Source organism: Hemitrygon akajei, chromosome 1 (genome assembly GCF_048418815.1).
Source record: "Hemitrygon akajei chromosome 1, sHemAka1.3, whole genome shotgun sequence".
Lineage (NCBI taxonomy): Eukaryota > Metazoa > Chordata > Chondrichthyes > Myliobatiformes > Dasyatidae > Hemitrygon > Hemitrygon akajei.
This window is the reverse complement of record NC_133124.1, coordinates 408021-433459: the sequence shown is the minus strand read 5'-3', so window position 1 is coordinate 433459 and position 25439 is coordinate 408021. Positions and strand designations below refer to the sequence as shown.

Here is a 25439-nt window from a genome sequence, read left to right as displayed (position 1 = left end):
AAGAACAAGCACATGTGGTATATTTACAAGAAACTCACTTAAGTGATAACTAATTTGTTTTTCTCCTCATATAAATCAGGACATAGGAGAAGAGTTGGTATTCCAAAGTTCCAGGGGAAGCATAACCCAAGTTGACACCTTCCTGAATTCTCTAGAGTTACCCATTTGAGTGAAGAACAAAATAGAATGATGACTGCTGACATAACTGAAGTTGAACTAAAAGCTGCAATAAGTAGGCTTAAATTAAGCCATGATCACAGTGAATGGCGCTGCTGGCTAGAAGGGCCGAATGGCCTACTCCTGCACGTACTGTCTATTAAAATGAATATACTGCCCAGACTATTATATCTCCTTCAGACCCTACCAATAGAGATTAATCAAAATCAATTCAATCAATGGAACAAAATGTTATCAAGATATATTTGGCAAGGTAAAAGGCCTAGAGTTCTTCTCAAAACTTTGCAATTAGCCAAGGAAAAGGGGGGATGAAGCCTACCTTCTCTTAGAGATTATTATTTTGCAGCACAGTTGAGAGCTGTAATATGTTGGTACAACCCCATCATATGACGCTCAATGGAAAAACATTGAGGAGGGGATACTTCCCATCCCCATACAGGCAATTTTGGCTGTACTTCCCATCCCCATACAGGCAATTTTGGCTGACAACAACCTACAAAGGTACATAAATACTGTTGATAACCCATGGGTGAAATGGACTCTTAAAATATGGATAACTATTATAAAAGAATATAAACTAGTTGAAGATATTGCAATTCTTAAATGGTGTGCATATGACTTGGATTTTACGCCAAATAAACTGGATGTTAGATTTAAGGACTGGACTGCTAAAGGAATAACAGTTCTTTGCAATATAATGAAAGAAGGAACACTGTTCAGTTTTGAAATGTTGGAAGAGAAACACTTATTAGAAAAACAAGACTTTTAACGGTATTTACAGATGTGACAATATGTTAATAGGATGGTTAAAAATGTACCAAGGCAAGAACATGTTTGATAGAGCTATTTAGAAAAGCATATAATTCAGATAACTGTAGTAGAATCATTTCAAGCTTGTATAAGGGTTTGTCAAATCTTAAAACACATTTGACTTCATACATTAAAACAAAATGGGAGAAGGAAGGAGGGATAATATCTGAGAAAGAATGGACAATAAGATGGAGGTCTCAATGGAAGTGTACCAGTTCACAGAAATGGAGGGAGTTTGGATGAAAAAACTTGATAAGATATTTTATTACACCCTCTCAGAAATCCCATTATGAAAGTAACCTCCCCATTTGGTGGAGAAATTATGCAAATCAAAATGCAAAACATTATCGTATTTTCTGGGAATGCCCCATTATCAAAGACTATTGGAGTGGGATACACAATGCCCTACAAGATATCTTTAAATGTGAAATACCCTTAGAAAGTAAGACCATATATTTTGAGTATATACCTCAAGAATGGTTGAAAAGAGATAAATATTTAATGAATATACTGCTGGTGGCTGGTAAAAAGACTCTTACTAGGAAATGGTTATCACAGGAGAGCCCAACCTTAAATGCACGGATGGAAATTACAATGGATATTTACAAATGGAGAAGATAACAGCATCTGTTAATCATAAGTTGGAACAATTTGATTCATACTGGGAAAAATGGTTCAACTACATAACACCTCAAAGGCCTCGCCAGAGAAAGCAGGATCTCCCAGTGGCCACAAATTTTAATTCCACATCCCATTCCCATTCTGATATATCTATCCATGGCCTCCTCTACTGTCAAAATGAAGCCACACTCAGGTTGGAGGAATAACACCTTATATACCGGCTGGGTAGCCTCCAACCTGATGGCATGAACATTGACTTCTCTAACTTCCGTTAATGCCCTTCCTCCCCTTCTAACCCCATCCCTAATATATTTAGTTTTTTTCCCCCTCCTTTTTTTTCTTTCTCTCTCTGCCCATCACTCTGCCTATTCCCCATCTCCCTCTGGTGCTCCCCTCCCCCTTTCTTTCTCCCAGGCCTCCTGTCCCATGATCCTTTCCCTTCTCTAGCTCTGTATCCCTTTTGCCAATCACCTGTCTGGCTCTCAGCTTCACTCCACCCCCTCCAGTCTTCTCCTATCATTTCGCATTTTCCCCTCCCCCTCCTACTTTCAAATCTCTTACAATCTTTCTTTTCAGTTAGTCCTGACGAAGGGTCTCAGCCCAAAACGTCGACAGCGCTTCTCCCTATAGATGCTGCCTGGCCTGCTGTGTTCCACCAGCATTTTGCGTGTGTTACCTCATAGGCCTGATTTTATCCTCACAAATCAATGAATATGCTGTTAAAAAAAAAAATCACTCCCTACTTGTACATAGAACCATAGAACATTACAGCACAGGAACAGGCCTTTTGGCCCTTTTTGGCTGTGCCAAACCATTTTTCTGCCTACTGCCACTGACCTGCACCCAGCCCATATCCCTCCATACCCCTCTCATCCATGTACCTGTCCAAGTTTTTCTTAAATGTTAAAGTGAGCCAGCATTTACCACTTCATCTGGCAGCTCATTCCACACTCCCACCACTCTCTGTGTGAAGAAGCCCCCCTTAATGTTCCCTTTAAACTTTTCCCCTTTCACCCTTAACCCATGTCCTCTGGTTTTTTTCTCCCCTAGTCTCAGTGGAAAAAGCCTGCTTGCATTCACTCTATCTATACTCATCATAATTTTATATACCTCTATCAAGTCTCCCCTCGTCCTTCTACACTCCAGGGAATAAAGTCCTAACGTATACAACCTTTCTCTGTAACTCAGTATCTCAAGTCCCAGCAACATCCTTGTAAACCTTCTCTGCACTCTTTCAGCCTTATTAATATCCTTCCTCTAATTCGGTGACCAAAACTGCACACAATACTCCAAATTTGGCCTCACCAATGCCTTATATAACCTCACCATAACATTCCAACTCATACTCAATACTGTGATGTACAAAGGCCAATGTACCAAATCTCTCTTTACTTACCTGTGATGCCACTTTTAGTGAATTTTGTATCTGTATTCCTAGATCCCTCTGTTCTACTGCACTCCTCAGTGCCCTACCATTTACTGTGTATGTTCTACCTTAGTTATTCCTTCCAAAGTGCAATACCTCACACTTGTCTGTATTAAACTCCATCCGCCATTTTTCAGCCCATTTTTACAGCTGGTCCAGATCCCTCTGCAAGCTTTGAAAACCTTCCTCACTGTCCACTACACCTCCAATCTTTGTATCATCAGCAAATTTGCTGATCCAATTTACCACATTATCATCCAGATCATTGATATAGATGACAAATAACAACAGACCCAGCACTGATCCCTGTGGCACAACACTAGTCACAGGCCTCCACTAAGAGAAGCTACCACTCTCTGACTTCTCCCATTGAGCCAATGTCTAATCCAATTTACTACCTCTCCATGTATACCTAGCCACCGAATCTTCCTAACTAACCTCCCATGCGGGACCTTGTCAAAGGCCTTACTGAAGTCCATGTAGACAATATCCACTGCCTTCCCTTCATCCACTTTCCTTGTAACCTCCTCGAAAAACTCTTAATAGATTTGTTAAACATGACCTACAAAGCCGTGTTGACTCCCTCTAATTAGTCCCTGTCTATCTAAATACTTGTAGATCCTATCTCCTAGTACTCCTTCCAATAATTTACCTACTACCGACGTCAAACTTACCAGCCTATAATTTCCCGGATTACTTTTAGAGCCTTTTTACAGTATTGACTGGTTCAGAAAACTGGCAGGGATAACAGCAGAGTAGCAATGGCTGGAATTTCTGGAAGCAATATGGATGGCACAGGACATATAAATGGCTAGAGAAAATATTCACCAACCTTCAAACTTCTCATATTTTGTTGTTTTATAAGATTGAAATACAGTGGCTTTAATTTGGCTTTTTTTGACAGGATCAACAGAAAAAGACTTTCATGTCAAAGGAAAAACAGATCTCTACAAAGTGATCTGAAGTAAATACAAATATAAAACACAAAACGTTTGATGGCATACATATTCACCCCCTTCAAGTCAGTATTTAGTAGATACACATTTGGCATAGTAATTACAACCTTGAGTCTGTGTGGAGAGGTCTCAATCAGCTTTTCACATCTGGGCACTGCAATTTTCCCCATTCTTTACAAAACTGCTCAAGCTCTGTCTGACAAAGGTGATGAACTGAGAGCTTGGATACATACATAGAATTATGATGTAGTGGCCATTACAGAGACTTGGCTGGCACCAGGGCAGGAATGGATTCTCAATATTCCTGGATTTTAGTGCTTTAAAAGGGATAGAGAGGGGGGGAAAGGGGGAGGAGGAGTGGCATTACTGGTCAGGGATACTACTATAGCTACAGAAAGGGTGGGTAATGTAGCAGGATCCTCTTTTGAGTCAGTATGGGTGGAAGTCAGGAACTGGAAGGGAGCAGTTACTCTACTGGGGGTATTCTACAGGCCCCCTGGTAGCAGCAGAGATACCGAGGAGCAGGTTGGGAGGCAGATTTTGGAAAGGTGCAAAAATAACAGGGTTGTTATCATGGGTGACTTTAACTTCCCTAATATTGATTGGCACTTGATTAGTTCCAAGGGTTTAGATGGGGCAGTTTGTTAAGTGTGTCCAGGATGGATTCCTGTCACAGTATGCTGACAGGCTGACTAGGGGGAATGCCATACTAGATCTAGTATTAGGTAACAAACCAGGTCGGGTCACAGATCTGTCAGTGGATGAGCATCTGGGGGACAGTGATCACCTCTACCTGACCTTTAGCATTATCATGGAAAAGGATAGAATCAGAGAGGACAGGAAAATTTTTAATTGGGGAAGGGCAAATTATGAGGCTATAAGGCTAGAACTTGCGGGTGTGAATTGGGATGATGTTTTTGCAGGGAAATGTACTATGGATATGTGGTCGATGTTTAAAGATCTCTTGCAGGATGTTAGGGATAAATTTGTCCCGGTGAGGAAGATAAAGAATGGTAGGGTGAAGGAACCATGGATGACAAGTGAGGTGGAAAATCTAGTCAGGTGGAAGAAGGCAGCATACATGAGGTTTAGGAAGCAAAGATCAGATGGGTCTATTGCGGAATACAGGGTAGCAAGAAAGGAGCTTAAGAAGGGGCTGAGAAGAGCAAGAAGGGGGCATGAGAAGACCTTGGCCAGTAGGATAAAGGAAAACCCCAAGGTATTCTTCAATTATGTGAAGAACAAAAGGATGACAGGAGTGAAGGTAGGACCGATTAGAGATAAAAGTGGGAAGATGTGCCTGGAGGCTATGGAAGTGAGTGAGGTCCTCAATGAATACTTCTCTTCGGTATTCACCAATGAGAGGGAACTTGATGACTGTGAGGACAATATGAGTGAGGTTGATGTTCTGGGGTATGTTGATATTAAGGGAGAGGAGGTGTTGGAGTTGTTAAAATACATTAGGACGGTTAAGTCCCCGGGGCCTGATGGAATATTCCCCAGGCTGCTCCACAAGGCAATGGAAGAGATTGCTGAGCCTCTGGCTAGGATCTTTATGTCCTCGTTGTCCACAGGAATGGTACCAGAGGATTGGAGGGAGGCAAATGTTGTCCCCTTGTTCAAAAAAGGTAGTAAGGATAGTCCAGGTAATTATAGACCAGTGAGCCTTACATCTGTGGTGGGAAAGCAGTTGGAAAAGATTCTTAGAGATAGGATCTATGGATATTTAGAGAATCATGGTCTGATCAGGGACGGTCAGCATGGCTTTATGAAGGGCAAATCATGTCTAACAAGCCTGATAGAGTTCATTGAGGAGGTGACCAGGCATATAGATGAGGGTAATGCAGTGGATGTGATCTACATGGATTTTAGTAAGGCATTTGACAAGGTTCCACACGGTAGGCTTATTCAGAAAGTCAGAAAGCATGGGATCCAGGGAAATTTGGCCAGGTGGATTCAGAATTGGCTTGTCTGCAGAAGGCAGAGGGTCATGGTGGAGGGAGTATATTCAGATTGGAGGGTTGTGACTAGTGGTGTCCTGCAAGGATCTGTTCTGGGACCTCTACTTTTCGTGATATTTATTAACGACCAGGATGTGGGGGTAGAAGGGTGGGTTGGCAAGTTTGCAGACGACACAAAGGTTGGTGGTGTTGTAGATAGTGTAGAGGATTGTTGAAGATTGCAGAGAGACATTGATAGGATGCAGAAGTGGGCTGAGAAGTGGCAGATGGAGTTCAACCCAGAGAAGTGTGAGGTGGTACACTTTGGAAGGACAAACTCCAAGGCAGAGTACAAAGTAAATGGCAGGATACTTGGTAGTGCGGAGGAGCAGAGGGGTACATGTCCACAGATCCCTGAAAGTTGCCTCACAGGTAGATAGGGTAGTTAAGAATGCTTATGGGGTGTTAGCTTTCATAAGTCGAGGGATATAGTTTAAGAGATGCGATGTAATGATGCAGCTCTATAAAACTCTAGTTCGGCCACACCTGGAGTACTGTATCCAGTTCTGGTCACCTCACTATAGGAAGGATGTGGAAGCATTGGAAAGGGTACAGAGGAGATTTACCAGGATGCTGCCTGGTTTAGAGAGTATGGATTATGATCAGAGATTAAGGGAGCTAGGGCTTTACTCTTTGGAGAGAAGGAGGATGAGAGGAGTCATGATAGAGGTGTACAAGATATTAAGAGGAATAGACAGAGTGGACAGCCAGTGCCTCTTCCCCAGGGCCCCACTGCTCAGTACAAGAGGACATGGCTTTTAGGTAAGGGGAGGGAAGTTCAAGGGGGATATTAGAGGAAGATTTTTCACTCAGAGAGTGGTTGGTGCGTGGAATGCACTGCCTGATTCAGTGGTGGAGGCAGATACACTAGTGAAGTTTAAGAGACTACTAGACAAGTATATGGAGGAACTTAAGGTGGGAGGTTATATGGGAGGCAGGGTTTGAGGGTTGGCACAACATTGTGGGCCAAAGGGCCTGTAATTTGCTGTACTATTCTATGTCTATGTCTAATCCCATAACCTGTATCCTGACCTTGGTGAAACTGGATACCACAGGTCATCAGTGGTTGGTGCCATTGTCTGCCTATGATTTCAGCCTGAAGTACCAGCTGGGAAGTAGGAACATTGATTCCGATGCATTGTCCTGACATGGACATGACGAGCTGGACGGGGACAGACAGTGGGAGAGTGTTCCTGCCCTGGGAATGAAAGCCATGTGCCAGTTTTCCATCAAGGTGAAGGCAAAGGAAAGGCAAGGGCAGGATTGAGCGGTAGATCAATTGGGAACTTCTGATGGTGCCATTCCACAAGTTTACTGTAACCTAACTGCTCTGAAGACAAACCAGTTGCCAGAATTGAGTCCAGAGGAAGTGGCAGCTGCTCAACCAGATGACCCAGGCAATGGCACCATTTGGCCAGTGGTTGAAAATGGAGATGTGGCCCGAGTGGATAGGACAAAACACATTGCGGTGTCTCAATTACTGAGAGAATAGTCCACATTGGAGTTGAGGAATCAGATTCTTTACCGGGTCACATCACCTATGGACCGGCCTTGGCATTCTCGGCTGGTTCTGCCTGAGAAGCATCGGAGGATTGTGTTGAAGTCACTTCATGATGATTCTGGCCTATGGATTGCTCAAAGATCAGTTCTACTGGCACTGGATGAAGACGCTGCATGGGTTTCCTGTTAACAGGGCCAGATGCCAGCAACACAGCGAATGTCTTGGTCACTACGGTTCACTACACCAGATATGCACAAGCCTTCCCTACCAAGGATTAGTGTGTCACGGTGACCAAAGTGTTATTGGAGAAGTATTTTATTTATTATTGGCCCCCAGGCAGATACATAGTGATCAGGAACTAGATTTTGAAAGTAGGCTCATTCATGAGCAACTGAGCATACTTGAGGAGTCGAGAAGTTGGGGACTATGCTTTATCAGGGTGTATGTTGATATTAAGGGAGAGAAGGTGTTGGAGTTGTTAAAATACATATCTCCGCAGGGTGATTCTCGGCCCGAGAGGTTTAATCAGACCTTTCCAGACATGCTCGGAGCCTTGGAGATCAACAAAAAGGACAAGTGGAGTCAACATATTGGACATATTGTGTACAGTTTTGGTCTCCAGGGTTAAGAAAGGGCATCCTGGCTGTAGAGGAAGTGCAGCGTAGATTCACGAGGTTAATTCCTGGGATGTCTGGACTGTCTTACGCAGAGAGGTTAGAGAGACTGGGCTTGTACATGCTGGAATTAAGGAGATTGAGAGGGGATCTGATTGAAACGTATAAGATTATTAAGGGATTGGACAAGATAGAGGCAGGAAATATGTTCCAGATGCTGGGAGAGTCCAGTACCAGAGGGCATGGTTTGAGAATAAGGGGTAGGTCATTTAGGACAGAATTAAGGAAAAACTTCTTCTCCCAGAGAGTTGTGGGGGTCTGGGATGCACTGCCTCGGAAGCTAGTGGAGGCCAATTCTCTGGATGCTTTCAAGAAGAAGCTAGATAGGTACCTTATGGATAGGGGAATCAAGGGATATGGGGACAAGGCAGGAACCGGGTATTGATAGTAGATGATCAGCCATGATCTCAAAATGGCGGTGCAGGCTTGAAGGGCCGAATGGTCTACTTCTGCACCTATTGTCTATTGTCTATCTGGTCCACTGCTACAACTGTACATAAAATGAAGCTACTGGATACTCACCATATGTGATTTTTGGGCGCGAGGCAAGGTTGCCTGTCAACCGCTGTCTTGGGACTGGCAAGGAAGATATACCACCGAACATTTATCTGAAGTATGCATTTGATATGAGAAGGGAGCTGAAAAAGGCTTATGAATTAGCTGAAGTCATAGCTACCAAGTAGAATTAAGGATATAAGGGGAGTTATGATCAAAAGGTTAGGTTCTCCCAACTCATGTCTGGAGACTGAGTCTTCAAAGAATCTGGGGCTACCAGCATAAGTTGGCTGACCGCTGGGTGGCTATGCCCTATGTAGTGGAGAGCCAGGTACCAGATGTACCAGTTTTCCAGGTGAAGCCAGAGGATGGGGATGGGCCTGTCAAGAGGTGCATGTTGACCCGGAGTCTGACCTGGACCCTGCAACTAGTAAGAGGACTCTGGGGCAACATGGGGAGACGGAAGGACCAGCAACAGGATGGATTAAACCAGAGCCCGCCCCTGAATGGGGGTGTGGTATATGCTGCCTTTTGCCAACTTCCCAATAATTGAGGAAGAGATTCCCAAACTTTCTCACGCTCAGGCAGGTGAAATGGGGGATTAGCTCATGCAGACTTGCAGCTGGACCATGAAGGGGGGGCGAAGGTCTAAAGTAACTGGGGATGAAGCTGAGCTCAGCCAAGTGGCAGAAGGATCCAAACTGCAGGAAGGGACGAGTGATTTGAGGAGGCCTTGCCATACAGACCAGAAGTATCCCAAGGAGTGTCAGAAACTGAAGAAGTAGACGATGGGATAAGGAGGTCTCAAAGAATTAGAAGACCCCCAGATAGGCTGGCCTATGGAGCACTAAGGGAACAGAGTGCTATGGCTATCCCCCTAGTGAGATATGTCACTACAATTTACGAATGGATTGGAAGTGCTGACATCATGAAATTCCTTTCAAAGCAGTGTTATTAATATGAGATGACAAATCATTTTGGTGGGGGGGGGGGGAAGAGTTTAATGCCCTAGTTCATAATTTTACTGTTATGCTGTATCTATTTCACTTTGTAGTTCTGTAGGTGCAATCTGTTCTGTTTTCAGCCTGTCTGGGTTAGAAACATAAAAAACTTACAGCACAATACAGGCTCTTCGGCCCACAAAGCTGTGCCGAACATTTCCTTACCTTAGAAATGCATAGGCTTACCCATAGCCCTCGATTTTTCTAAGCTCCATGTACCCATACAGGAGTCTCTTCACAGACCCTATCGTTTCCGCCTCCACCACCGCTGCCAGCAGCCCATTCCAAGCATTCACCACTCTGCATAAAAAACTTACCCCTGACATCTCCTCTGTACCTACTTCCAAGCACCTTAAAACTATGCCCTCTCATGCTAGCTATTTTAGCTCTGGGAAAAAGCCTCTGACAATCCACATGATCAATGCCTCTCATCATCTTATACACCTCTATCAGGTCACCTCTCATCCTCCTTCACTCCAAGGAGAAAAGGCAGAGTTCACTCAACCGATTCTCATAAGGCATGCTCCCCAATCCAGGCATCGTCCTTGTAAATCTCCTTTGCACCCTTTCTATGGTTTCCATATCCTTCCTGTAGTGAGGTGACCAGAATTGAGCACAGTACTCCAAGTGGGGTCTGACCAGGGTCCTATATAGCTGCAACATTACCTCTCAGCTCTTAAACTCAATCTCACAATTATCAAGGCCAATGTTTTGTATGCCTTCTTAACCACAGCGTCAACCTGTATAGCAACTTTGATATCCTATGGACTTGGACCCCAAGATCCCTCTGATCCTCCACACTGCCAAGAGTCTTGCCATTAATGCTATATTCTGCCATCATATTTGACCTACCAAAATGACAACCTCATACTTATCTGGGTTGAAATCCATATGCCATTTCTCAGCCCAGTTTTGCGTCCTATCAATGTCCCGCTGTAACCTCTGACAGCCCTCCAAACTATCCACAACACCCCCAACCTTTGTGTCATCAGCAAATTTACTAACCCATCCCTCTACTCCATCATCCAGGTGATTTATAAAAATCACAAAAAGTAGGGATCCCAGAACAGATCTCTGAGGCACACCACTGGTCACCGGCCTCCATGCAGAATATGACTCGTCTACAACCACTCTTTCCCTCCTGTAAGCAGCCAGTTCTGAATCCACAAAGCAATGTCCCCTTGGATCCCATGCCTCCTTACTTTCTCAATAAGCCTTGCATGGGGTACCTTATCAAATGCCTTGCTGAAATCCATATACACTATATCTACTACTCTTCCTTCATCAATGTGTTTAGTCACATCCTCAAAAAATTCAATCAGGCTCGTAAGGCATGAGCTGCCCTTGACAAAGCCATACTGACTATTCCTAACCATATTATACTTCTCTAAATGTTCAAAAATCCTGCCTCTCAGGATCTTCTCCATCAACTTACCAAACACTGAAGTAAGACTTGCTGGTCTATAATTTCCTGGGCTATCTCTACTCCATTTCTTGAATAAAGGAACAACATCCGCAACCCTCCAATCCTCCGGAACCTCTCCCATCCCTGTTGATGTTTCAAAGGTCATCACCAGAGGCTCAGCAATCTCCTCCCTTGCCTCCCACAGTAGCCTGGGGTACATCTCATCCAGTCTGGGTGACTGATCCAACTTGCAAAAGCTCCAGCACATCCTCTTTCGTAATATCTACATGCTCAAGCTTTTCAGTCTGCTGCAACTCTGCACTACGATCACCAAGATCCTCTTCCATAGTGAATACTGAAGGAAAGTATTCATTAAGTACCCCTGCTATTCCTGCGGTTCTATACACATTTTCCCACTGTCACACTTGATAGGTCCTATTCTTTCACATCTTATCCTCTTGCTCTTCACATACTTGTTGAATGCATTGGGGATTTCCTTAATCCTGCCTGCCAAGGCCTTCTCATGGCCTCTTCTAGCTCTCCAAATTTCCTTTCTAAGCTCCTTCCTGTTAGCCTTATAATCTTCTAGATCCCTAACATTACCTAACTCTCTGAACTTTTTGTAAGCTTTTCTTTTCTTCTTGACTAGATTCCTCTTCTGGTTGGCTGTCAGTGACTAATGTTCTGCAGTAGTCAGTGTTGGGACCACCTCTTTTGATGCTGTATACAAACGATTTAGATGATTGAATATATGGCTTTGTTGTCAAGTTTGCAGATAATATGAAGATTGGTGGAGGGGCAAGTAGTGTTGAGGAAACAGGCAGGATGCAGAAGGATTTAGAAAGATTAGGAAAGTGGGCAAGAAAGTGGCAAATGAAATACAATGTTGGAAAATGCATGGTCATGCACTTTGGTAGTAGAAATAAATGTGCAGACTGTTTTCTAAATGGGGAGAAAATCCAGGAATCTGAGATGCAGGGGGACTTAGGAATCCTTGTGCAGAACACCCAATACCATGTTAGCATTCATTTCAAGAGGTCTAGAATACAAGAGCAAGGATGTGATGCTGGTGAGGCCTCACCTTGAGTATTGTGAACAGTTTTGGGCCCCTTATTTTAGAAAAGATGTTCTGGCATTGGAGAGGGTCCAGAGGAGGTTCACAAGGGTGATTCCAGGAATGAAAGGGTTATCACACGAGGAATGTTTAATGGCTCTGGGTCTGTACTCGCTGGATTTCAGGAGGATCTCATTGAACCATTTTGAATGTTGAAAGGCCTAGACAGAGTAGACGTGGAAAAGATGTTTCCCATGGTGGGAGAGTCTAGGACTAGAGGGCACAGCCTCAGGATTGAGGGGCGCCCTTTCAAAATGAGAGATGTGGAGAAATTTCTTTAGACAAAGGGTGGTGAATTTGTGGAATTTGTTGTCACATGCAGCTGTGGAGGCCAGATCATTGGGTGCATTTAAGGCAAAGATTGATAGGTTCTTGATTGGACATGGCATCAAAGGTGACAGGGAGGAGGCCAGGAACTGGGGTTGAGGAGATAGAAAAAAAGGATCAGCCATAATTGAATGGTGAAGCAGACTCGATGGGCCAGATGGCCTAACTCTGCTCCTATGTCTTATGTTCTTAAGAAATAAAAGGGTTGACTATTTTCTAAATGGAAGTATTTTCTAAATAAGGTGGAAGTAAATCCGAAAGGTTTCTACAGTTATATTAAAAGCAAGAGGGCAGTGAGGGATAAAATTGGCCCCTTAGAGAATCAGGGTGGTCAGCTATGTGTGGAGCCGAGGGAGATGGGAGAGATTTTGAACGATTTCTTCTCTTCGGTATTCACTAAGGAGAAGGATATTGAATTGTGTAAGGTGTGGGAAACAAGTAAGGAAGTTATGGAACCTATGACAATTAAAGAGGTGGAAGTACTGGCGCTTTTAAGAAATTTAAAAGTGGATAAATCTCCGGGTCCTGACCGGATATTCCCCAGGACCTTGAGGGAAGTTTGTGTAGAGATAGCAGGAGCTCTGATGGAGATCTTTCAGATGTCATTAGAAACGGGGATTGTGCCGGAGGATTGGCGTATTGCTCATGCGGTTCCATTGTTTAAAAAGGGTTCTAGAAGTAAGCCTGGCAATTATAGACCTGTCAGTTTGACATCAGTGGTGGGTAAATTAATGGAAAGTATTCTTAGAGATAGTATTTATAATTATCTGGATAGACAGGATCTGATTAGGAGTAGCCAGCATGGATTTGTGCGTGAAAGGTCATGTTTGACAAACCTTATTGAATTTTTTGAAGAAGTTACGAGGAATGTTGACGAGGGTAAGGCAGTGGATGTAGTCTATATGGACTTCAGCAAGGCCTTTGACAAAGTTCCACATGGAAGGTTAGTTAAGAAGGTTCAGTCGTTAGGTATTAATGCTGGAGTAATAAAATGGATTCAACAGTGGTTAGATGGGAGATGCCAGAGAGTAGTGGTGGATAATTGTTTATCGGGATGGAGGCCGGTGACTAGCGGGGTGCCTCAGGGATCTGTTTTGGGCCCAATGTTGTTTGTAATATACATAAATGATCTGGATGATGGGGTGGTAAATTGGATTAGTAAGTATGCCGATGATACTAAGGTAGGAGGTGTTGTGGATAATGAGGTGGGTTTTCAAAGCTTGCAGGGAGATTTATGCCGGTTAGAAGAATGGGCTGAACGTTGGCAGATGGAGTTTAATGCTGAGAAGTATGAGGTTCTACATTTTGGCAGGAATAATCCAAACAGAACATACAGGGTAAATGGTAGGGCACTGAGGAATGCAGTGGAACAGAGAGATCTAGGAATAACAGTGCATAGTTCCCTGAAGGTGGAGTCTCAGGTAGATAGGGTGGTGAAGAAGGCTTTTGGAACGCTGGCCTTTATAAATCAGAGCATTGAGTACAGAAGTTGGGATGTAATGTTAAAATTGTACAAGGCATTGGTAAGGCCAAATTTGGAATATTGTGTACAGTTCTGGTCACCGAATTATAGGAAAGATATCAATAAATTAGAGAGAGTGCAGAGACGATTTACTAGGATGTTACCTGGGTTTCAGCACTTAAGTTACAGAGAAAGGTTGAACAAGTTAGGTCTCTATTCATTGGAGCGTAGAAGGTTGAGGGGGGATTTGATCGAGGTATTTAAAATGTTGAGAGGGATAGATAGAGTTGACGTGAATAGGCTGTTTCCATTGAGAGTAGGGGAGATTCAAACGAGAGGACATGATTTGAGAGTTAGGGGGCAAAAGTTTAAGGGAAACACGCGGGGGTATTTCTTTACTCAGAGAGTGATAGCTGTGTGGAATTAGCTTCCTGTAGAAGTAGTAGAGGCCAGTTCAGTTGTGTCATTTAAGGTAAAATTGGATAGGTATATGGACAGGAAAGGAGTGGAGGGTTATGGGCTGAGTGCAGGTAGGTGGGACTAGGTGAGATTAAGTGTTCGGCACTGAGTAGGAGGGCCGAGATGGCCTGTTTCCGTGCTGTGATTGTTATATGGTTATATGGAAAGAAAATATTTTAAAAAAAATGAGGTGCAAAGGGACTTGGGAGTTTTTGTGCAGGATTCCTTAAAGGTTAATTTGCAAGTTGAATCTGTGGTGAGGAAGGCAAATACAATGTTAGCATTTCTTCTCCACATCCACTCCATCAAGGCCTTTCATCATTCGATAGATTTCACTGAGTTTACTCCTCTTTCTTCTGAATTCTAGTGAATACAGGCCCAGAGTCTTCAAACTGTATTCCATAAGAGCATAAGATGTAGGAGCAGAAGTAGGCCATTCAGCCCATTGAGTCTACTCTGCCATTCAATCATGGTCTGATCCAATTCTTCCCATCATTCCCACTCCCCTGCCTTTATCCCATACCTTTTGATGCCTGGCTAATCAAGAACCTATCTATCTCTGCTTTAAGTACACCCAAAGACTTGGCCTCCACAGCTGCTTGTAGCAACAAATTCCACAAATTTACCACCCTCTGACTAAAGTAATTCCTCCGCATCTCTGTTCTAAAAGGATGTCCTTCAATCCTGAATTTCTAGGATGTCCTAGAATCTCCTATCATGGGAAATAACTTTGCCATATCTAATCTGTTCAAGCCTTTTAACATTTGGAATGTTTCTACAAGATCCCCCTGCATTCTCCTGCACTCCAAGGAATATAGCCCAAGAGCTGCCAGACATTCCTTATACAGTAACCCTCTCATTCCTATTCATTCTATTCAATCCTGGAATCTTTTTCATGAAACTCATTTGAATCCCCTATAGTTTCAACACATCTTTTCTAAGATAAGGGGCTCAAACCAGCTCACAATGCTCCAAAGTGAGGCCTCACCAGTGCTTTATAAACTCCCATTCTTGCTTTTATATTCTAGACCTCTTGGAATGAATGTAACATCACATTTGCCTTCCTCACTGCAGACTCAACCTGCAAATAAACCATTTGGGAATCCTGCACAAGCACTCCCAAATCCCTTTGCGCCTCAGTTTTTTGAATTTTCTCTCCATTTAGAAAATAATCAACCCCTTTATTTCTTCTATCAAAGGGCATGACCATTCACTTCCCAACACTGTATTCCATCTGCCATTTCTTTGCCCATTCTTGTAACCTGTCTATGTCCTTCTATAGCCTCTCCACTTTCTCAAAACTTCCTGCTCCTCCATACCACCTGCAAACTTTGTGTGGCACTGGATAGGACGCTCTCATTTGCCACCACCATCCAAAAACTCCGAGGGAAAGTTGGCTCTCGCAATTCTCTCTTGAAAAAATTAGCAGGCACAAAATGGGGAGCTAATGCTCACACACTTATATCAACTGCCCTAGCACTTTGCTATGCACCTGCAGAATACTGTGCACCTGTGTGGGACAGATCAGCCCTTGCGAAGAAAATAGACCCGTTGCTTAACGAAGCCTGCCGAACTTCACACTGCGCCCCACACCCACTAACATCATTTACAGACTTGCAGGCATTACTACCCCAGAGATCTGAAGACACACTACAACAAAAGTTGAAAAAGTTAAACAGAACTCGGATTCACGGCACCCACTACATCATCATATGCCAGTTTCCAACTGCCTAAAATCGAGGAAAAGCTTTGCTACAGTGGAGGAACTACTGCATGGAACATCCTCCCAAACATAGAGGATTGACCTCTGGCAACAAACAGAAGCCAGAACTTCACCAAACAATACAGTGCAAGACCCCACAGAAATGTTGCCAGATGGGGCACTGTTTGACAGATGGAAGTGGTGCACTCTCAACAGAGTGAGAGCAGGAATTTGGAGGACGAGAGACAATACGGTGAAGTGGGGTTTAAAGACCAGTAAGTCCTGTGAGTGTGGTGAAAGGGTGCAGAACACTGAACACGTTCTGTGCAACTGCCCACTCTCACCTGATTATCTGACACTGGCCTGTTCAACACCACCCAAACAACACTAAAGTGGCTGGCTGTCTGATGTGACAAGCTATGATTGAATGAACCCATATGCCACCATATACAACTCTGAGATTCATTTTCCTGCAGGCATACTCAGCAAGTCTATAGAATAGTGACTATAACATTGAAGATTGAGGGGAGATTTGAAAGAGGTATACAAAATTATCAGGAGTACAGATAGGGTAAATGCAAGCAGTCTTTTTTCACTGAGGTTGAGTCGGTCTACAACTCGAAGTCATGGGTTAAAGGTGAAAGGTGAAAAACTTAAGGGGAACATGAAGGAAAACTTCTTCACTCAGAGGGTCGTGGGAATATGGAACCAGCTGCCAGTGCAAGTAGTGTATGCCAGCTTGATTTCAACTTTTAAGAGAAGTTTGGCTAGGTGCATCGATAACAGGGATATAGGTGGATAAGTTCTGGGTGCAGGCCAATAGGTCTAGGCTGTTTAAATGGTTTGGCATGAGCAGATGGGCCAGAGGGCCTGTTTCAATGCTGTCCTTTTCTATTACAGTCGGCCCTCCTTATCCGCGGGTTCCACATGGGCGGATTCAACCAACCACAGCTCGGGAAAACCCGGAAGTTCTCTCTCCAGCACTTGTTGTTTCATGTAGACTATTTTTACTTGTCATTATTCCCTAAACAATACAGTATAACAAATATTTACATAGCATTTACATTGCATTAGGTATTATAAGTAACTTAGAGATGCTTTAAAGTATACGGGAGGATGTGCATAGGTTACCACGTATTGGGAATCGAAAAAAACAGAAGTTCTCTAAGTCGGAACAGGTACATCCGGTATTATTTAATGTCAGTTAGTCAAACGTATGTCGTACTATATAGTATATATTTTACCTTTCTATGCAAATAAAGCACTTAAAAAATGTATATATTTCAATAATTATACCACTGTGTTGCTTATTAATAATTGTAGCTTTCATCGGGCCAGGGCCTTCACATGCTCCATTATTTATCCTTTAAAATTGTTCCGATCGTTGACTGACTGTAGCCTAATGCTTTTCCAATGACCAATCGAGTTTCACCTCTTCCTGATCGCTTTATTAGTTCCGTTTTATTTTCAATCATATAACCATATAACAATTACAGCACGGAAACAGGCCATCTCGGCCCTTCTAGTCCGTGCCGAACGCTTACTCTCACCTAATCCTACTGACCCGCACTCAGCCCATAACCCATCATTCCTTTCCTGTCCATATACCTATCCAATTTTGCTTTAAATGCCAAAACCGAACCTGCCTCTACCACTTCTACTGGAAGCTCATTCCACACAGCTACCACTCTCTGAGTAAAGAAATTCCCCCTCATGTTACCCTTAAACTTTTGCCCCCTAAGTCTCAACTCATGTCCTGTTGTTTGAATCTCCCCTACTCTCAATGGAAAAAGCCTTTCCACGTCAACTCTATCTATCCCCCTCATACTTTTAAATACCTCTGTCAAGTCCCCCCTCAACCTTTCACACTCCAAAGAATAAAGACCTAACTTGTTCAATCTTTCCCTGTAACTTAGGTGCTGAAACCCAGGAAACATTCTAGTAAATCTTCTCTGTACTCTCTCTATTTTGTTGACATCATTCCTATAATTTGATGAGCAGAACTGTACACAATACTCCAAATTCGGCCTTACCAATGCCTTATACAATTTTAACATTACATCCCAACTCCTATACTCAATGGCAACACAACTGAATCTGCAGATGTTGGAAATAAATAAAAACACAAAATGCTGGCAGAACTCAGCAGGCCAGACAGCATCTATGGGAGGAGGTAGTGACGACATTTCGGGCCGAAACCCTTCATCAGGAGTGAAGTAACATGGGATGGTCCTATACTCAATGCTCTGATTTATAAAGGCCAGCATACCAAAAGCTTTCTTCACCACCCTATCCACATGAGATTCCACCTTCAGGGAACTATGCACCAATATTCCTAGATCACACTGTTCTACTGCATTCTTCAATGCCCTACCATTTAACATGTATGTCCTATTTGGATTATTCCTACCAAAATGTAGCACCTCACACTTATCAGCATTAAACTCCATCTGCCATCATTCAGCCCACTCTTCTAACTGGCCTAAATCTCTCTGCAAACTTTGAAAACCTACTTCATTATCCACAACGCCACCTACCTTAGTATCATCTGCATACTTACTAATCCAATTTACCACCCCATCATCCAGATCATTAACGTATATGACAAACAACACTGGACCCAGTACAGATCCCTGAGGCACAACACTAGTCACTGGTCTCCAACCTGACAAACAGTTATCCACCAAACTCTCTAATATCTCCCATCCAGCCACTGTTGAATCCATTTTACTACTTCAATATTAATACCTAACGATTGAACCTTCCTAACTAACCTTCCGTACGGAACCTTGTCAAAGGCCTTACTGAAGTCCATATAGACAACATCTACTGCTTTACCCTCGTCAACTGTCCTCGCAACCTCTTCAAAAAATTCAATCGTGATCGTTTTCCGGAACAGAAACACTGCCGGCAGCAGGTCCCGAGCTCCGCTAGGTCCTAAAGTCCAATGTACTGAGACAGGTTAAATAAGGTCCGGAGCTCCGCCGGCTCCTAAAGTTTACCGACTTGAGCATCCGCGTTTTTTGGTATCCACGAGGGGTCCTGGAACTAATTCCCCCCGGATAAGGAGGGCCGACTGTACTTTATTCATTCTGCATAATCCTCAACAGGAACTGAATAGTGAAAGACACACAAATAGCTTTAAGAACTGAGCAGGTCAAGCAGCATCTAAAGAGGGGAATAAACAGTCGATGTTTTGGGCCAAGACCCTTCATCAGGACTGTCCTCATCAGTATCTCAGCCTGAAACACCGACAGATTATGTCCCTCCTTCGATGCTGCCTGACCTGCTGAGCTCCTCCAACATTTTGTGTGTGTTTATCTGTATTTCCAGCAACTACAGTATCACTTGCGTTTCTGAACGGAGAAAGATTTGAAATAAGTAAGATGAGTTTACCCAGGATGAACTTGAGATATAGCAGGGTATTTGTTGCTGTACCACACTCTGAAGTTGTGTGTATTCCTCCAGGCAGTGACGAACGGGAGGCCATAGTCTGCCAACATTCTTTCATTATCTACAGAGCAAGAAGAGATATTTAGATATATTGCTTTATCCCAACTGTAAATAACATTCAGCCAGCAATCCAGTCAGACCTATGATAAACAGTTGAATATTAATGCAATGCCACAATTCATAGAATTTACAGAAGGCAACAGCAGTGAAAAGGTCAAAAATACCTTCCCATCAGCCCTGCTCACCAGTTGGCTTTCCAACACCACTAAAATTTATTTCCTTTAAGTTAAGATTCCCTTTTGTAAGCCACAAGTAAATCTAGCCATTCTTACAGTCAGACCACACAGTCCAAATGTTAAGCATACTACACAAACAACATAATTTCTCCGATGGTCTTTGGTTCCTTTCCTAAACAACTTAAACCTGAGTCCAAATGAGGAAAGGACAAAAAAATGTAAAATAATCACAGAGATTTCATGGCACTATTATCATTTTAAGGTCACTACATCTCTTTTCAACTAGTTCTGTGACCTTCTGATAAATGGACTAAAATCAGTAAGGGTAGTGAGCGACATCTTAACAATGATTACCCACAGCACTGGTCCCCACAAGGCTGTGTCCTCAGCCTTTATTCCCCTGTGTGAACAGGTTTTGCTCTAACTTTATCTATTAGTTTACAGATGACACCAGTGTAATGGACTGGATCTCAGAGTACAGGAAGGAGATGCAAAGCCTGGTGGCATGATGTCATAGAGAAGTACAGAAAAGAAACAGGCCCTTTGGCTCATCTAGTCCATGCAGAGCCATTTAAACTGCCTACTCCCATCAATGTACACTGGGACCATAGCCCTCCATACCTCTACTATCCACGTATTTATCTAAACCTCTCTTAAACATTGAAATCGAGTTCACATTCACCTCTAGTGCTAGCACCTCATCCACACACTCAGGACCCTCTGAGGAAAGAATCTTCCCCTCGTATTCCCCTTAAATTTTTCACCTTTCACCCTTAACCCATTACATCTAACCAGACTGGAAAAAGCCTGCCTGCATTAATCTTATCTATACCCCTTGTAATTTTGTATACCTTGATCAAGTCTCCTCTCAATATCTCCTTTACAATAGCATTGGAGAGAGATAGGAACAGACAAGTTAGAAAAGCGTTTAATTAGAGTAAGTGGAATTATGAGGCTATCAGGCAGGAAATCGGAAGCTTAAATTGGAAACAAATGTTCTCAGGGAAAAGTACGGAAGAAATGCGGGAAATGGTCAGGAGATATTTGTGTGGAGTTCTGCACAGGTACATTCCAGTGAGACAGAGAAGTTATGATAGGGTATAGGAACCGTGGTGTACAAAGGCCGTAATAAATCTAGTCAAGAAAAAGAAAAGCTTACAAAAGGTTCAGAGAACTAGGTAATGTTAGAGATCTCGAAGATTATAAGGCTAACAGGAAGGAGCTTAAGAAGGAAATTAGGAGAGCCAGATGGGGCCATGAGAAGGTCTTGGTGGGCAGGATTAAGGAAAACCCCAAGGCATTCTACAAGTATGTGAAGAGCAAGAGGATAAGATGTGAAAGAATAGGACCTATCCAGTGTGACAATGGGAAAGTGTGTATGGAACCGTTGGAAATAAGAGGTACTTAATGAATACTTTACTTCAGTATTCACTATGGAAAAGAATCTTGGTGATTGTAGTGATAATTTGCAGCAGACTGAAAAGCTTGAGCATGTAGATATTAAGAAAGAGGATGTGCTGGAGCTTTTGGAAAGCGTCAAGTTGGATAGGTCGCCGGGACCAGATGAGATGTACCCCAGGCTACTGTGGGAGGTGAGAGAGGAGATTGCAGAGCCTCTGGCGATGATCTGTGCATCATCAATGGGGACAGGAGAGGTTCCAGGGGATTGGAGGGTTGCAGATGCTGTTCCTTTATTCAAGAAAGAGAGTAGAGATAACCCAATAAATTATAGATCAGTGAGTCTTTCCATCAAGTCTTATCTTAATGGAGAAGATCCTGAGAGGCAGGATTTATGAACATTTGGAGAAGTGTAATATGATTAGGAATAGTCAGCATGGCTTTGTCAAGGGCAGGACGATCCTTACAAGCCTGACTGAATTTTTTGAGGATGTGACTAAACATATTGATGAAAGAAGAGCAGTAGATGTAGTGTATATGGATTTCAGCAAGGCATTTGATAAGGTACCCCATGCAAGGCTTATTGAGAAAGTAAGGAGGCATGGGATCCAAGGGGACATTGCTTTGTGGATCCAGAACTGGCTTGCCCACAGAAGGCAAAGAGTGGTTGTAGATGGGTCATATTCTGTATGGACATCGGTCACCAGTGGAGCACCTCAGGGATTTGTCCTGGGACCCTTACTCTTCGTGATTTTTATAAATGACCTGGATGTGGAAGTGGAGGGATGGGTTAGTAAGTTTGCTGATGACACAAAGGTTGGAGGTGGTATGGATAATGTGGAGGGCTGTCAGAGGTTACAGTGGGACATTAATAGGATGCAAAACTGGCCTGAGAAGTGGCAGATGGAGTTCAACCCAGATAAGTGTGAAGTGACACACACAAAATGCTGGTGAAACACAGCAGGCCAGGCAGCATCTATAGGAAGAAGTACAGTCAATGTTTCGCGCTGAGCCCCTTCGTCAGGACTAACTAAAAGAAGAGATATGAAGAGATTTGAAAATGGGAGGGGGAGGGGGAGATCCGAAATGATAGGAGAAGACAGGAGGGGGAGGGATGAAGCTAAGAGCTGGAAAGTTGATTGGCAAAAGGGATACACAGCTGGAGAAGGGAAAGGATCATGGGACAGAATGCCTAGGGGGAAAGAAAGGGGAAGCACCAGAGGGAGATGGAAAGCAGGCAAGGAGTAATTATGAGAGAGACAGAGAGAGAAAAAAAGGAAGCGAAAAGAAGAGAAAAAAGGAACATAGATAGATAGATAAATAGATAAATAGATAAATAAATAAATAAGGGATGGGGTAAGAAGGGGAGGGGGGCATTAACGGAAGTTAGAGAAATCCATGTTCATGCCATCAGGTTGGAAGCTGCCCAGATGGAATATAAGGTGTTTTTCCTCCAACCTGAGTGTGGCTCCATGGTCTGATATGTCAGAATGGGAATGGGACGTGGAATTAAAATGTGTGACATATCAGAATGGGAATCTGAAGTGGTTCATTTTAGTAGGTCAAATATGATGGCAGAATATCGTATTAATGGTAAGACTCTTGGCAGTGTGGAGGATCAGAGGGACCTTGGAGTCCGAGTCCATCGGATGCTCAAAACAGCTGCGCAGGTTGACTCTGTGGTTAAGAAGGCGTACCGTGTATTGGTCTTCATCAATCGTGGAACTGAATTTAAGAGCCGAGAGGTAATGTTGCAGCTATATAGGACCCTGGTCAGACCCCACTTGGAGTACTGTGCTCAGTTCTGGTCGCCTCACTACAGGAAGGATGTGGACGCCATAGAAAGGGTGCAGAGCATATTTACAAGGATGTAGCCTAGATTGGGGAGCATGCCTTATGACAATAGGTTGAGTGAACTCAGCCTTTTCTCCTTGGAGAGACGGAGGATGAGAGGTGACCTGATAGAGTAGTATAAGATGATGAGAGGCATTGATTGTGTGGAAAGTCAGAGGTTTTTTTCCAGGGCTGAAATGGTTGCCACAAGAGGACACAGGTTTAAGGTGCCGAGGAGTAGGTACAGAGGAGATGTCAGGGGTAAGTTTTTTACTCAGAGAGTGATGAGTGCATGGAAACTGATACGATAGGGTCTTTTAAGAGGCTTTTGGATAGGTACATAGAGCTTAGAAAAATAGAGGGCTATAATTAAGCCTAGTAATTTCTAAGGTAGGGACATGTTCAGCACAACTTTGTGGGCTGAAGGGCCTGTATTGTGCTGTTGGTTTTCAATGTTTCAATCTTCTATGTTCTGAGGAATATAGTCCTAACCTACTCAATCTTTCCCTATAACTAAAATCCTCCAGACCCAAAATATTCTTGTAAATTTCCCTTTATCCTTCAACCTTGATTCACATCTCTCCTATAGGTAGGCGACCAAAAAAAATCACGCAGTACTCCAAATTAGGTTTTACCAATGTCTTGTACAACTTCAACATAACATCTCATCTCCTGTACTCAATACATTGATTTATGAAGGCCAAAATGCCAGAAGTTTTCTTTACGACCCTATCTACATGTGAAGCCACTTTCAACAAATTTGGACACTGATTCCCAGATTCCTTTGTTCTACCACACTACCCTATCATTCACTGTGTAAGAGCTACACTGGATGGCCCTGCCCAAAACATCGGATGAAATTTCATCTGCCAGAATCTCAGCCCATTTTTCAAGCTGATGCAGAACCCTTTGCAAGCCATGATAGCCTTTTTCTCTGTCCACTGCACTACCAATTTTGGTATCATCTGCAAATTTACTGATCCACTTGACCACATTATCATCCAGATTGCTGATATAGATGATAAACAGCAAACGACCCAGCACAGATCCCCGTGGCACACCAACAGTCACAGGCCTCAAGTCATACAGGAAACACTCTGCTAAAATACTCTGTCTTCTCCCACAAAGCCAACGTCCAATCTAGTTTACTACCTTGTCTTGAATGCCAAGCAACTGAACTTTTCTGACCAACCTCCCACGCAGAACCTTGCCAAAGGCCTTGATGAAGTCCATGTAGACAACAGCCACTGCCTTGCCTTCATCTACTTTCCTGGTAACTTCCTCAAAAAGGATTGATTAGACATGATCTACCATGCATGAAGCCCTGCTGAATAACCTTAATCAGCCATGTCTATCCAAATAATTACAAATCCAGTCTCTCAGAATACCTTCCAATAACACCAAAATACAATTGCAGTTGCTGTGGATCAAAGAATACGTACACAATGCTGGAAGAACTCAGCAGGTCAGGCAGCATCCGTGAGAAAAGAGTAGCCAACGTTTCGGGCTGAGACCCTTCATCAGGAATGGGAAGGAAGAGAGGGCAGAAGCCCAGTAATAGAGATAGGGGAGGGGGTAGGGCCTAGAGGCGCCAGGTGGAAAACCAATCAGAGGAAAGATAAAGGGGGAGGGGGAGGGGATAAGCATGAAAGAACTGTAGAGATAAAGAAGCAGAAAGTTGAAAGGGGAGAAAGGCAGAGAGGGACCTGGGATAGGGGAAGGGGGAGGGGTAGGGAATTACCGGAAATTGGAGAATTCAATGTTCATACCACCAGGCTGGAGGCTACCCAGACGGTAGATGAGGTGTTGCTCCTCCAACCTGAGTTTGGCCTCATCATGGCAGTAGAGGAGGCCATGTATGGACATATCTAGATGGGAATGAGAGGCAGAGTTGAAGTGGGTGGCAATCGGGAGGTCCTGTCTATTGTGATGGACGGAGCGTAGGTGCTCGACGAAGCAGTCTCCCAATCTGCGTCGGGTCTCGCCGATGTAGAGGAGGCCGCACCAAGAGCACCGGATCAACGAAGTGGTCCCACAATCTGCATAGGGTCTCGCCGATGTAGAGGAGGCCGCACCTTCCAATAACATTCCCACAAATGATGTCAGACTTACTGGCCTTTAATTTCCTGGTTTATGTTTAGACACTTTTTTAAACAGCAGAACATTTTCTATCTTTCAGTTCTCTAGTTCCTCTCATAAGAACATAAGAAATAAGAGCAGGAGTAGGCCACAGAACCATAGAACACTACGGCTCAGTACAGGCCCTTCAGCCATCCATGTTGTGCCGACCCATATAATCATTAAAAAAAAAGTACTAAACCCACACTACCCCATAACCCTCCATTTTTCTTTCATCCATGTGCCTGTCCAAGAGGCTCTTAAATACCCC

At 43.4% G+C, this 25439-nt stretch overlaps 1 protein-coding gene across 3 annotated transcripts in view; it reads right to left on the bottom strand.

The window, feature by feature from the left end:
* The window catches only part of avl9 (AVL9 homolog (S. cerevisiase)), a 305466-nt gene that overhangs the window by 46495 nt on the left and 233532 nt on the right, over nucleotides 1-25439 (bottom strand). For all 3 annotated transcript variants that reach the window (XM_073070590.1, XM_073070639.1, XM_073070722.1), the window contains one exon: nucleotides 19527-19644. In XM_073070590.1, coding sequence (XP_072926691.1) covers nucleotides 19527-19644 — 118 coding nt within the window. The remainder of the gene's footprint in view (nucleotides 1-19526; nucleotides 19645-25439) is intronic.